This window comes from Phocoena sinus, chromosome 16 (genome assembly GCF_008692025.1).
Source record: "Phocoena sinus isolate mPhoSin1 chromosome 16, mPhoSin1.pri, whole genome shotgun sequence".
Classification (NCBI taxonomy): Eukaryota; Metazoa; Chordata; class Mammalia; order Artiodactyla; family Phocoenidae; genus Phocoena; species Phocoena sinus.
Genome location: NC_045778.1, coordinates 68,068,738 through 68,084,367, shown reverse-complemented (window position 1 = coordinate 68,084,367; position 15,630 = coordinate 68,068,738). Strand labels below are relative to the sequence as shown.

At 44.8% G+C, this 15,630-nt stretch overlaps 1 protein-coding gene across 24 annotated transcripts in view; it reads right to left on the bottom strand.

Annotated features, from left to right (window-relative positions):
* The window catches only part of TCF7L2 (transcription factor 7 like 2), a 198,527-nt gene that overhangs the window by 114,585 nt on the left and 68,312 nt on the right, over positions 1 to 15,630 (bottom strand). For all 24 annotated transcript variants that reach the window (XM_032608418.1, XM_032608420.1, XM_032608435.1 and 21 more), the window contains one exon: positions 6,183 to 6,284. In XM_032608418.1, coding sequence (XP_032464309.1) covers positions 6,183 to 6,284 — 102 coding nt within the window. The remainder of the gene's footprint in view (positions 1 to 6,182; positions 6,285 to 15,630) is intronic.

Here is a 15,630-nt window from a genome sequence, read left to right as displayed (position 1 = left end):
TTTCCAAAGGAGGTACATGAACTATACCAATAGGTACACAAAAAAACGCCCAACATCCCTAATCATCAGGGAAACGCAAATCAAAAAGAATTACTCACCTCACAGCTGTTAGAATGGCTGTCATCAAACGACAAGAGATAACAAGTGCTGACGAGGACGTGAAGAAAAAGGAGTCATGCGCTGTTAGTGGGAATGTAAACTGATACGGCCGTTATGGAAAACAGCATGGAGGCTCCTCAAAAAACTTAAAAATGGAACTACCATATGATCCAGCAAACCTACTTCTGGGTATATATACAAAAGAAACAGAAACAGGATCTCAAAAGAGTTATCTGCACTCCCATGTTCCCTGCAGCATTATTCACAATAGCCAAGATGTGGGAACAAGCTAAGCGGCCATCAACAGATAAACGGATAAAGAAAATGTGTTACATGTAGAGAGTGGAATATCATTCAGCCATGAGAAAGGAGATTCTGCCGTTTGTGACAACATGGACGGACCTGAAGGCATTATGCTAAGTGAGATAAGTCAGACAGAGAAAGACATATACTGCATGGTATCACTTATAAGTGGAATCTTGAAAAGTCGAACTCACAGAAACAGAGAGAATCCAATGGTGGCCACCAGGGACCCAGGGGTGGGAGAAACGGGGAGACGTTGGTCAGAAAGTACAAACTTCTAGTTATGAAATGAAGTAAGTTCTGGGAACCCAATGTACAGCCTGAGGATTATAATTAACAATACTGTACCATATACTTGAAAGCTGCTAAGACAGTCGGTCTCTAATATTCTCACCACAAAAAAGAAATGGTAATTATGTAATGGGACGGGGCTTTAGCTATGCCGTGGCGGTAGTTATTTTATAACATATAAGTGTATCAAATGAACATGCTGTACACCTTAAATTTACACAATGTCATATGGCAGTGATATCTCAATAGAGCTGGAATAAACAAAAAAATTTTTTTAATTAAATTCTTCCTCCCTCACTGACAACATCGAATCCATCAGCAGTTCTACTGATGGTCCCTCCAAATGTTTCACCTTCCCCACTCCCAGCAGCTTAGCACAAGCCAAAAACCCCCGATGGTTTCCCACAGTGGTTAGGATCAAGCACCAAGTCCTCAGCATACCCTACCCAGGCCACTGTCCCTGTGCTTCCATGACCAGCAGCCATCATAGCTCAGCTCTCTTCTCTTTAGGACATTCATACATGTGTTTCCTTCTGCCTGGAATGTACTCCCACCTCCCATTATTCCTTGGGAAATAATTTCTACTCTCTTTTGAGCACAGATTAGGAACCACTGGATTATAATAAACAAGATGCTGTATCAGTTACAGGAACTAAACTTTGTGGGGCTTGCTTCTTAATATAAATATTATTTGATCGATTGAACTCCACTTGTTAAGAACATTTAATCTACACATTCATTTTTTTACAAGGTGGTAACCCGTATACCACATGAGAAAAAAAACCCAATCAGATTAAAATATGCCAACAAGATGCTTCCCCTGGCCAACGCCAATTGATCCTTCAAATCTCATTTTAAATGTCATTTCCTCAGGGGACAGTCCTGGCCCGTAATCCTCAGCAGCTTCTCAGTGAACATCCCATCTCCTTGATCATACACCCTCACAGGCCCAGTACCCCTCACGGCACCTGGCATAGAGAGAGCCTCCCACACAGATAGGGGCTGCGATGGTTTTGCTGGACCTCAGCGTCTAGGACAGAGCCTCCTATCACATACTAACTGCTACCAAGCATCTGGCAGAACAGGACAGAATACAACCCAAGTCAAATAACACAGCGAAACATCCGCTTGTACTTAATAACCAAGAGGATGCTCTCAAAGTAATTTTTTTGTTATTACCTGCAAGTCAGCTCCCCTGCACCCCGCCCCCAAACTCTTCAGAAACAACAGTGGAAGATTCAGCATGCCCTCTGAGCCTGAAAACGCTCAACTCAAACAGCAGACACCCTGTCTGAAGTCCTATCATCGTACATTTCGTAAGCGCTTTCCCGCTCTCTTTCAGCATTTAAGCAACAACACCAACCAAAAAAGAGAGTTACACGCTCCAGTCTGGCGGGCTTTGCTCCTCGGGATTCAGACAGCTTTCTCATCACACACCCGCATGTTCATTACACAACAAAACACACAAGACCTCAAACCGCTAGAAATCCACCCCAAGGTAAAACTCCACACCAACTTCAAGAGGAAACCCCCAAGACACAACGGTAGGAACTTTTGAAGCCTTTTGCCATTTTATAAGATACATACTATACCAAAATACCACCAATTTCTGGTACAGAATCTTTTTTTGCTGGGTACAAAGGAAGTTAAATGAAAGTCTTTGCATAGCGAAGACACTGGGGGTGGTGTCCGGGGAGGGGCTCCTCACAGGGGCCCTGGAGGTGGGTTAGACAAGACTCAAACACCACCACGTAGCACAGCCCAGCTGCTTGGCACTCATTTTGGAAGAGGGAAAAAAAAAAAGAGGCAAAGAATTTAAAACATAAATTTTAAAAACCAGAGAAAAAAACATGAGCGAGTTCTATGAATTAGAATACAAACTTGGGAGGCTGAAGAGAAGAGAGGATACTGGCACTTGTGACTTCAGAAGTCCACGAATTTCTGGGGGAATCTGGGGGAAAGGGAAATCCAAGAAGAGGGAGAGAGAGACAAATCTGTGGTATAAATTCCTATTTTTTGGCTAGGCAAAACAAAAAAATTTTTAAATCATCATCTTTGGGGAATAATTTCTACTCTCTTTTGAGCACAGATTAGGAACCACTGGATTACAATAAACAAGATGCTGTATCAGTTACAGGAACTAAACTTTATGGGGCTTGATTCTTAATATAAATATTATTTGATCGATTGAACTCCACTTGTTAAGAACATTTAATCTACACATTCATTTTTTTACAATGTGGTAACCCACATACCACATGAGAAAAAAAATCCTATTAGATTAAAATATGCCAACAAGATGCTTTAAATTTCCATCTGAAAATTCTACCCCCGTGGGTACCAGGGAAAGTTATTTTCTTAGCAACCTGTGATAGCTATAGTCTCTATAATGGTTAGTAACAAACACTGGACACTTCTCTAGTTTCAAAATAAAACATCAGAAACAATTATGAAACAGCCTGGCCCAGAAATTACAATAAATCCAAATTTCGGAGAAACTAGGAAGCAATCCTCAGGCAATTATTTTGAAACAGGTCTGATGAAACACTGTGATGTGACAACATTTTATTCAAAAGAATAAAAAAAAAAAGTGAGGAAGAGCCCAGTGTCTCGAGAAAAGTTAGCCATTCATCAGAGAATCTGAAGGAGAACCAGAGTCTTCTGGCCCATGTTGAGCTATACGGAGACCCGAATGGTACATCAGCCACAATCCAGAATGCCCCCCGTATAAATACAGATACACTGTACCTGCCAAGCTGGTCTGGGTCGACACGTTGCCCTACATGCAGTGAAAAGGTATCATACATTTATACTATCAAGGTATATAACTCCTCAATCCCCCAGAACTATACGTGACCCCGAGGTCAGCAACCTCCAGACTTTCTTCCCCCGCTATGTTCCCATTCTCCCTCTTCCAACTCCCTTCCCACCTCCACACCCCCTCCTCAGCCCTCATGTCAGGTGGAGACTGCAGACATGGACAATTACAGGGCTGACTCATATAACCAAAGACACCATTCAGTTGCCACAAGCATTAAGTATTTCACGAATTCAGTTTCCTTTTTGTCCAAGTTCATGGCTTCCCTCTCCAGCTCCCAGAGTCCACCCTCCACCACCACCCCATAACCTCTGTGCAGTGCCACTCCCCAGGTCCCCAGGAGCAGAGCAGAACGCACAGAAGATGGGATTACAGCTGCCCGCTGTGGCTCCTTTGGACAAGGGTCTCCATCAGAACGTTGGTGTAGGCTCCACAGTGGTTGCTATGGTCAGCATGCCTCCCCATCAACAGCAGAGGAAAAGGGAACCCAAGTCCCTTCACTACGCCCCCTGCCAAAATCCACATCGGCTCTGGAACAATGTTTCACCAACTCCCTGATTGGTAATTTATACACGAGAAAACAAAGTGCTTAAGGCCTAAGTTGCGGCAACTGCCCTTACAGGATCTGGGGGCGGCGGGGAGGCGGTTGGGGCGGCAGTCATCTACCTCTCTCCAAATGGACAAACCCCATTCCTGAGGGGGGAGGGGGGAGAGGTAACACTTGCCAGCCTAGAGGTGGCTCACCTCCAGGCCACACCCAAGAGGGGCTGCGGCCACTCGGAACCACTTCTAAGAATTGCGTCTTCTCCCCAGACTCAAGAGAGAAAAAGCCTCCAAGAGATTTTGCAGATATTGTCCCTTCCCTGTGCCTCCAAAAACAAGAAAAAGAAAAACAAAAAAGAAAACCCATGTGGGCGAGTCCTGCCCAGCATTTCCAAAAGCAGCAAAATACATTTCAAACCTAGACCCCCCCATTGGGAAATTCAGGGAGGCAGGAAAAGTGAAACAGACCGGCTTCCTTATTGTCCCCTCAAGGACTTGTAAACCAATCTTTGTGTATTGTTAAAATATTTTTTTACATGGCATTCATTTTTCTGGGAGAAACCTGCATGAGAACCCCAACTCAACAACTTCTTTATGCCTATGACACTGTCCCTAATAATGAGCCAATTTAGAGTAAGCAAAACAGAACCAGCCACGGAAAGTTACTTTCAACTCCCTTAGGAGGACACAGTAAAAGAGAGCAGAGAACTGGGCCCAGTTCCCGTTTTCTGGCCGCTAACTCAGCGTGTGACATTGGGCAATTCACTTAAGGCATCTCTGGACCCGTTTCCTTTTCTGAGAGCAGGTAGGGCCTTAGCTGATCTAAGGTTACTTTCCAGCCCTGAAACCTCAGCATTATAAGAGCATGTGTAATTATGAGCATCTGTTTTATTGTGGGGTTGAAGGAAGGAAGAAGCTTCCGGAAAATGTCAACCTTCTTTCTACATGCCTCATTAAGAATTCGTAAGACCTTTTCACAAATGATGACTCAAACAAGTGGTTTTATGGAAATAAATTATTTTGTGATATATACACACACATACATGTATATTTAATATTCATATAACAGAGGCAAAATTCATTAAATAATATATACTCAATTATAGCAAGCTACAAAAATAAGGAGGCAGTTAGCCTGAAACTTGACACAATGTATCTTAAGATTTTTCTACTTAAAATTATTTTGCCATTTTTAGAAATTGAAAGTAACATAGAGGCAAAATATATTAATGGATAACATTTTGTGATACTTAAATGAAAAACACATGAATTGTTTTGTGCTTTGCATAATTCTACCTGTCACGGATTCATTATAAAAATGTCTTCCACTAATTACTTCAAAAGTATGAAGTCCAACTCATGATATAAATATATAGAAGAGAATATTCTAATAAGGGTGAGCTATCTTCTCAAGAGGTTAATTTATAAATTCCACTTTCAGAGCCTATAAAATCCTAAGAAAGTGCATTAAAAATACATGTAGACATACACTTTATGTTGTTGTCTCTTAGTAGTACAAACAAATGTTTTCTGTATTAAACCCACACGCTTTCAAAGCCATGGATGTACAGATTAAATTTAAGCCTTTCCAAGTTCATTTGTACTCTACGTTTACAATCAACCAGCCCAGATGAAAATTTTCTGATGTCAGTCTAGATTGTTCCTTTCCAATAATTAGGATTGGGCCGGTGGGAGGAGGTGCAGGGGGTATGACTGGAAAGTCTCAAATCCAGGCTTTCCCCTTCGAGTTGTCTAATACTCTGCTCTGCATCTCACCTCCCCTAAATGACTTTTTCAGGAAAGATTTGGGGTATTATATTTTCTTAATTGCTTTAATACCATTTCCAGTCTTCCCCACACCATGGTGATTGTGCCCTATTAACTGGAATCCACAAAGCTAGATTCTAACCCAATACTAGGAGAAAAGGTTGGTGGGAACATTTCCAGCTAGATACCAAGGTCCAATAGCAGAAAACAAGTACCTTCTAGATATAAACCATATCCAAGAATATGCCCCAAAAAACTATTTTTAAAGAAAGAAAAACTGATAAACAAGGCCTGTTATCAACAAAAGAGCATTTTAACTCCCCACAGTAAAGGAAGCAAATGCCTCTGTAAGGTCACTTACGACAATGTGTGCCGGCGACGGAGAACGGGCATCCTTGAGGGCTTGTCTGCTCTGGAGGGTCCCCGCCTGGACATCAAGCAGTGGCCATTTCATCTGAAGATACTGGAGGGAGCAAACAAAAAGAACATGGAAAATGAATTTAGAAAAGAAATGCAAAACAGCTACCATGACACATGGATCAGAAACTGCAAAACTTAGAAGCGTGCAGATAACGACACCAAAAAAACTTGAAAGCATGCAAGTGACAGCAACATCAATGACGAGAGAAATCATGCAACACCGACAGGTTCTTCCTCAGAGTTCATGTTCAACAGGTACAAGCACAGAACATCAATATTATTAGCAATTAGTTTTGTCTTTACATTCAAATTACAGGGTGGCCTCAGATAAAATGATGCCATTAATACTACGCATTTGGAGAAGAGCAGTGGGGAGGGGGGAGAGAGAAGAAGAGACAGGACACATCTCTTCTGAAGGAATAAAGCAAATGGAGCCACAAGCCAGAGGTGCCCTGGGAGACCAATTCCGAATCTGCTCTTTCAACAACCTTCATTTCTAAGATGCCATCATCCTTCACTTTCAAGAAAGCTCAGTATATACGAGCAGCTGTCCTTTACTAGAAGCTACCTGAGTAAGGTGAGGATGGAATTCCTCATCCAACCCCAAAGCTTATAAAACAAAAATATTTCATTCTTAAGAGAGGCACAGACAGGGCACGATGCAATTTCTACACTCGTCTCAAAAGGCCAAAGAAATTCTTAACACACAGGTTTACCACAGAGAGAAAAATAAAGGTATATGCCAGATGGGTCCTCCTCTACCCTTCTCCAAGGTAGAAAATGAACACGTGGCACAAGAGCAAGAGCTACTTCTGTCCAAAGTGATACCTCAGCTTTCAGAGAACAATCAATTGATCCAGCTGTGCATTGCGCAGATCGGGGAATCTGAGGGAAGGCGGCCCGTCCGGTCACAGAGATATTTAGCACGTGTATAAGCAACTCCCAGATTTTGACTTTTGTTGGTGCCATTACACCAGTTTAATTTCACAACCAAACAAAACTTAGACACGATGCTAAGATTTTAACAAGGACACATCAACACTAGCCTTTGTACCTCCAAAGGCCGATTGATGAAGGCGCCATCTTGATCTTTCCAGCGGCTGGTTTTATTACTAATTCTATAGAAAATTTACTTGAGGAACATGGATTAAAGCTTGCCTCATGCACAGCCTTCTTGTGAAGCATCATGGAAAGACAAAGATGTGTTCCTTCAGAGAACCTAGGCACACGTGAGGGGGCCAACTCACCACAGGTAAGTCAAGACAGAATGTGGTGAAGCTCTGACAGAGACTCAGGGAACGTGCCCAGGGAAGGCCTGGAGAGAAGGTGGCATTTCTGAGAAAAGAGACTGAGGAAGGCTGCACAGAGTAGGTCTTGTCAAGTCAGAAGGATTCAGACAGAAAGAAAAAGGACGGCAAAGGGCCGTCCAGAAAGAAAGAAGGGTTTGCTCCACCCCCAAATGAAATGAAGAGCTAAAACCATCCACAAGCTTTTTTCCATGGGTTCCTCCAAGACACGACTGTTCCGGCAAATTAAAACCAAACTTGGTGATACCTAAAGCTGGAAGACCTGACCCATGAGCCGCCTGCCAAACTGCACGGTTGTTTTCCCAACCTAGATCTAGACGGGGTTGGAGCGACTTCTGCCACTCCAGAACTTTTACCTAGAAGCCTCCTGTGGTGAAGAAACCTGGTTACGAGTTCTGGTAACTCACCACAAGACCTTCCAATTTCTCACCTCTAAACTGAAGGAGTTGTCCTAGCTGTGAAGGGGGTGGGTGAGGGGCACCAAGGGACTTGTAGGATTCTGGGACCCCAGACAGGAAATGTCAGCAGGCACCCCCCGGTGACCCTTTTAATCAAACCATTTCCAAATATTTGTCCGGAAGCAACATCATCCCAAATTAAGAGACTCTGAAGTAAATGTTTCCATGGTCTCCCTCAGCCCTCTAACCCGAGCCAGTGGGCTACGGGAGTCCAGCCTGCCCTGTCTCACCCCTACTTCTTCCCATTCTCACTCGCCACTTAAACATATGGGCCTCATTGGTCAAAACCACGCAATAGGGTCATTTCCTTGAGGCCAACCAAAATGGACACCCGCCAACACTCACCTCTTCATCACATGAAAACCTGTGAAGAGACATGGCAAGCCGAGTCGCCACACACCTACACCTCCCTCTGCCCTCAGTGGTGAGGGTTAGATTCACGGACAAGTTTTCGTCCTTGGCCATCTGCAAAACTATTTGATTGTCTCCAAATACCAGTTCCCCAGAATGAGGAGATTCAGGCTTTGTTGAAGGCGACAGGCCTGCCCTGCGGACCCCACCCAAAAATGATCATACCCATAATGCAACATTAATGCGGAGACTTATAATTCTTACTTTACATAAAAGCTTCATTGTGTGCCATAGCCAATCTCCGCAGGCTACCTGCACCACATATTTTTATGAGCCTACATTTCAGCACTCCGAGCCTACAATACACATAATTTTCAATTATGTTAGGGCAGCCCAGGATCACTGCCTATATAACATTACTGGTTGGAGGAAATGAGACTCGGCCCTGCTGCCCAGAGAGAGCTAACCAAATCCAGATGGTGGGGAAGACGGCCCCCGCCCAGCCGACTCACAGCGACCCTGCAGTGACAGCCTCAACCTCTCTGTCCCACTGCAACTCGATCCCACAGAACCGCTGGGTCCCCGCAAATCTGTGCCCGTCCCTTGGGCCTTGGCTGGCACTCAAGCTGATGAGGTTCCTTTTGGGGAAAGAAGTATTAGGCCAGGATTTTTTAAAGGAAGTTATTAACCTCCTGCAAAAGTGATGGGTTTCCCAGGTTCCTTCATCTTCTACAATTGGTCCTTATTAATAGGGAAAATAAATAAATAAAGGGAAGAAAAAGGAAATTAGGTACTATTACAGCCCAGAGGAAAATCTTTTCCTTCCTGGAGACATTTAGCAGCCGGAAATTCTCTTCTGTTGGGTCCTAAAGGAAGACCTGAAGGAGGGGGGCATCTCGGATTTATGAAAGGGCTGGATCGCCACGCCACATTTTCCCAACAGTTCAACTTCAGTTTTATATCCTTTTGGGGAAGGGGAAAAAAAAGTTCCCACCATCCCACTATAAAAGCAACACCGGGCTCCAGGCTCCCTTCCTTTTAGGCTGCTCAACGTGGAAATTATGAATTGCCTACAAAAACATTAAACTTTTCAACAAACTGCAATCAAATGGGGCTGTGGGAATTCCTGCATTGAAAACTGTTGAAATGGAGTCTACTCAAATTTCATTTGTAAAAATAAATAAATAAGTAAATAGGGTCATCTTGGCTTAAGCATTTCATCCTTTGTTTCATAATAACGTTCTGCTGAAGGACCACTAGGGTTCCCCCCGCCCCAGTCATATTTTATGACATATCTCAGGAAGCTTAAGTTAAGCTTCGGACCTGTGGGCAAAGTCTTCAATATATACACCACCAATGGCCTGAAATGAATCAAGGTGGTTTAAAGGCCTGTTGAATTGTCAGCAAAAAAGAAGGTATGTAGCTCTAATTTCTCCTACTCCACCTTCCCCAATAAAAAAGGAAAAGGAAAGGCAAATGGGGAGGGTCTTCCAAGTCAGAAGCCCCCTCCGAGATCTATGTTCCTGGTGATCGGCAGGTACTCAGGTGGGCCTGACAGGACCTGCTCCCCCAAAGGCATCCGCATCTCCATGAGTCCCATTTCCGTGACAAGGATAGCGAGGAGGGGCTGCTGGGAGGTCTTTGTACAAATGCATTATCTAAACACACAGGACAACTCAAAGAACAACAACGATGATGCTAATGAAGTTGCCGGGAAACCCCACATCCTTGATACAACACCAAGGCAGCTTCCCCGTACTTGCTTTCATTCACTCCCTTCCATAGATGGATGGGCACATGGAGACCACCCCCTTATTTGTTCAGAGCAGGGCTGGCAAACTTCTTCTGTAAAGAGCCCGATAGTAAATAATCTTAAGCTTTGTAGCCCACACCATCTCTGTCCCAACTACTCAACTCTGCTGTTCTAACACAAAAGCCACCACAGGCAATAGACGTACGCATTATGTCATGGCTGTGTTCCAAAAACCTCTTTACAGATGCTGATATGCAAACGTCCTATGATTTTCCTGGGTCAGGAAATATGTATTCCCCTCTTGCTTTTTTTTTTTTTTTTTTTTTGCGGTATGCGTGTCTCACTGTTGTGGCCGCTCCCGTTGCAGAGCACAGGCTCCGGACATGCAGGCTCAGCGGCCATGGCTCACGGGCTTAGTTGCTCCGCAGCATGTGGGATCTTCCCGGACCAGGGCACGAACCCGTGTCCCCTGCCTCGGCAGGCGGACTCTCAACCACTGCGCCACCAGGAAAGCCCACCCCCTCTTGATTTTTTTAACCATTTAAAAATAATGAAGGGGCTTCACTGGTGGTGCAGTAGTTGGGAGTCCGCCTGCCAATGCGGGGTATGCGGGTTCGAGCCCCGGTCCGGGAAGATCCCACATGCCACGGAGCAACTAACCCCGTGCGCCACAACTACTGAGCCTGCGCTCTAGAGCCCGCAAGCCACAACTACTGAGCCACGTGCCGCAACTACTGAAGCCCGCGTGCCTAGAGCCCGTGCTCTGCAATAAGAGAAGCCACCGCAGTGAGAAGCCCAGGCACTGCAATGAAGAGTAGCCCCTGCTCGCCGTGGCTGGAGGGGGCCCATGCGCAGCAGTGAAGACCCAGTGCAGCCACAAATAAATAAATAAATTTATTTAAAAATAATAATAATAATGAAAAACGTTCTCAGCTCACAGGCTGTACAAAAACTGGTGGCAGGTGGGACAGCTTTGACCCGTGGGCCACAATTTGCCGTCCCTGGCTTAGGGACTGAATGTGTAGATACCTGAATCATGTCAGACAGAACCCATTCCTTCACTGGGTCTTAAATCCAGACAGCCACACACCATCATATAGAAAAGCATGTTCACTGGCCCAAAAGCAACCTTTTGGATGGAATTGTCATTGTCAGACTCAAGTTTGAGGGCAAAAGCTTGGAAAAGAATCTGAGCTCTCTGGCCGTGACTCCCAGTCACAAGGTCTAACCACTGGACCACAATCTCAACAGAAATAACCATTCCTTCTTCCAAAATGGAAGTTTGAAAATCCCTGAGCAATTCTGGCTGGAAAAGGTTTGCATGTCCAAAAGTTCCCATCCACTTCCCGGGAGACACTAGCAATGCATCATATGTCAGGGAGTCACCACAGAAGAGCATCAGGCAGGGGGCTTCCCTGGTGGCGCAATGGTTAAAAATCCACCTGCTAATGCGGGGGACACGGGTTCGAGCCCTGGCCCGGGAAGATCCCACATGCCGTGGAGCAACTAAGCCCGTGCGCCACAACTACTGAGCCTGCGCTCTACAGCCTGCGAGCCACAACTACTGAAGCCCGCGTGCCACAACTACTGAAGTCCGCATGCCTAGAGCCCATGCTCCGCAACAAGAGAAGCCACCGCAATGAGAAGCCCGTGCACCGCAACGCAGAGTAGCCCCCGCTTGCTGCAACTAGAGAAAGCCTGTACGCAACAGTGAAGACCCAACGCAGCCAAAAATAAAAATAAATAAATTTATTTTAAAAAAAGAAGAGCATCAGGCAGAAATTCCGCAGGCCAGGGGTGACGTGCCCTGGGTGCTTTGGGATCAGCTTTGTAGGTTCAGAAGCTCCTCTCTTTTTTTTTTTTTTTTTGTGGTACGCGGGCCTCTCACTGTTGTGGCCTCTCCCGTTGCAGAGCACAGGCTCCAGACGCGCAGGCTCAGCGGCCATGGCTCACGGGACCAGCTGCTCCGCGGCATGTGGGACCTTCCCGGACCGGGGCACGAACCCATGTCACCTGCATCGGCAGGCGGACTCTCAACCACTGCGCCACAAGGGAAGCCCACAGAAGCTCCTCTCTTGCAGAACTCCTTCACACATCATATCGTTGGAATTAAGCCCAAACTGTGCCAACCCTGTTTGCCACCAACAGATGGCATTAGCCCCCGGCTTGGGCAAAATGCAGGGTTCAGGGTGGGAAAAGGGGCACCGTGGGGCCTGAACAGACTGTTCAATGGAGATTAAACCAGTCTCTTCTGGAAAACAGCCCCATGGAAAGCTTATCACCCAGAAAAGGGCCGATTTTTAAACTTTGAAGGCCTTGCTCCCCTTCCCAGCCTGATATGCATTCTTTACCTAAACACAAAAACGCCTACAAAACATCCTCTTCAATCCAAGCTATTTCTTAGTAGGGGTGCTTTTTCCTAGGAAAATCCATTTTACAAGAATTCAAATTAATTGGAAACCATCCTCATGGTAGATTTGGACCACAAGGGCTTCCTAACTCACTATTGCCAGAAAGCGGTACAAGTTGTGTTTCTTATAAAATGGAAAGTAAATACTCTGCCTAAACACCCCACACTGAGAGTACTGCCAGCCACGGCCTATCACGTCCAAATGCATTCATCCTTCCTCCCTTGCAGTGTAACTTGCTCCCACCTTCCCCCCCGGCAGGCTCATCATGGACCAAGCCAACTCTACTACAAAACTTTACTCTGGAAGGGGTAAAACCATGCTTAAGTTCACATCACTGAACTTGACAAAAGAAAAGGCTCCCAGAAGCCCCTCATCCTAAGAGGAAACTAGGAAAACTTAGTGAGACGACAGGAAGCCAAATATTAACACTGACGGCACATACACACTTTCTTCAGGAGCTCGTATTATGAGGCTCATCCCTAAAACACATCTGCACACTTAGGTCTGCTAAAGAACAGGCTTGCTGTCACTTTCTAAGCCTTTTTCATTTCTCAGAACTGGAAGATGGAAAATCCAGCCCATCTTCCATCAATAAATAATTTGCCCTGGAGATCAGGGACCCGCAATTTACCCAGCATGGTTGAAATATAAGAAGCTGTGATTAATTTAATACTCTAAAACATACAGGTACCAACAGGTTTCCAAAAGTTAGCAGTGATCACATATACCAAATAGCAGAATCTCCGTGAAACCATTTCAGAAGGCTCCAGAATCCTGCAGGATCATCAGGGGCCACAATTATAAAACTCGTTTGATCCATTTTCCTACAGATGCAGAGGGTATAGGAGATTAGGCTGCTTTGTCCTAGGTTAAAACATAGTCCAGCAATTTCTTCTTTTGAAAATCCACTGAGAACCTAAGGTAGAGGTTCTGTTTAAAGAGGCATTATTTGCCTATGAAGCATGACTGCACAGAAGAAGAAAATTCAGGAACATGTGGTTTCTGCTGCTTGGGATTTAGCATAAGTGAGGATATACTCTAGTTACCTAGGAAAAGAAAACCAAAGACCTCAGAAGGCTGAACTTGGAGAAAGGAAAAACCTACAGGAAAAGTTCAGTAAGATGTTAAGATTGATTCTCATTCATTCTCTCTCTCTCTCTCTCTCTCTCTCTCTCTCCCCCTCCCTCAATGAAACCAACATAATAGGAACTTTGAAACGTTCCCCTTAAAGTCACTACCCCATTTCTCAACATAAAAAGAATAAGGGGAAAAGGGCAAGGGGGCGGGGAGGGAAGGGGCAATCAAGGCATCTGTGCAAAACAACAGTTTAATGGCTTTTTTATCCTCTATCTCTATGGGTTGGTTGTGATAAGATTTTTTTTTAATTTAAGTATAGTTGATTTATAATATTGTGTCAGTTTCTGGTGTATAGCAAGGTGATTCTGTTATATGTGTGTGTGTGTATATATATATTCTTTTTCAGATTCTTTTCCATTATAGGTTATTACAAGATATTGAATATAGTTCCCTGTGCCATATAGTAGGTCCTTGCTGTTTATTTGTTTTATACATAGCAATGCAAATCTGTTAATCCCAAACTCCTAATTTATCCCTCGCCCTCCTTTCCCCTTTGATAACCATAAGTTTGTTTTCTATGTCTGAGTCTATTTCTGTTTGGTAAATAAGTTCATTTGTATCATTTTTTTAGATTCCACATGTAAGTGATGTCATGCGCTATGTGCCTTTCTCTGTCTGACTAACTTCACTTAGCGCGATCATCTCTAGGTTTGTAAGATTTTTAAATGAAACCCTTACAGTTAACCTTTTTGCTCTTAATCATAATAACTAAAGGGTCCTGATAGTATCACTTCACATTCAGAGTTATTTACCGTTCATAATCACTTCCACAACAAGCCTACAAAGTGAACAGTCAGGCAGGCACAACCGACATTTGACAAGGAGGGCACTAGGGCCAGCACGGCAGCCCCAGCCCGCCTGAGGTCCCCGGGTCAGCTGGCAGCCCCGTGGTGCACAGGGCTCCAGGTCACCAGCATGTTTCAACTTCATCCTGACGTAATTTACAACTCCCCTCCACCTTCCTTGGGTTTCTTATCAACTAACTGTGAGGCATCCTCACCTGAACTCTAACCAGGGATCAGTGTCTCAAAGGGCATGGCTAAGGGGACGCCTCACAGTGTCCCCAAAGGGATCCTTTTCCATCATCTACCATCTCTCTTCTCCCCCCACAGGTCACTGGGCAAACATTCAACTATTTTCCTCCAAGGCCACCAGAAAATTATTTCTACCAGAGCTCCGGAGGACAGTAAGGTAGTAAGGGAGAAACAAAGCAACACAAACAAACAAACAAACGAAGAAACGAACAAAATCCAAATAACCAAAACTTGGGACTGTTTTCTTTACCTGGCCAACTATTCAACAGCCAGGTCCCTGAGATATTTTTGCATTCGCCAGGTCAGTGGTTTTGCAGGAAGGTTATGGGATAGCAGCTCATGGAAGCACAAGCTGTGAAGTTTGTCACTTGGCCCTTTCTCTCGAACCAGATGGGGCCCCTTAGACTGGGGCAAGGGCCTTCCTTCCACTCTCCAGATAAAGTCAATCTGAAAATTATGACTGACTGTGTGCTCCTGGGAGTAGCACATTGGGAGAAATGGTCTGGAAACCTACTTTCCAGGCCCAGCTCTGCTGCTAGCTGGGTAATCACTTTGATTTCACTTCTTCACTGGGCAACCTCTTCCCCACTCTGGGCCTAAGTCTCTAGTAGAAAATTGGGAACATGACCTCAGAAACCCCCTCTGCTCTAACACATGAATTCCTGCAGCATTTACAAAGCATATGCTCAGTATCCAGTGTGGACTACATATTCTGAGGCCTAGAAAAAGTCATCTAAGACCCAGCCAGTAAGACAGTAAGCTAATGAGTGGTACACAGACCACCACAAGAAAGATAAGAGAAACATCGTGAAAAAAGATTTAGTTCCTGACCGTGACATGGTCCCAGGCTCCCAAACCACACTGGTTTGTTTAGAGAGGAGACTTTCCTCCTGACCCACTGCACACCTGCTTAATCAAACTATCTGGGACAGGGCCCA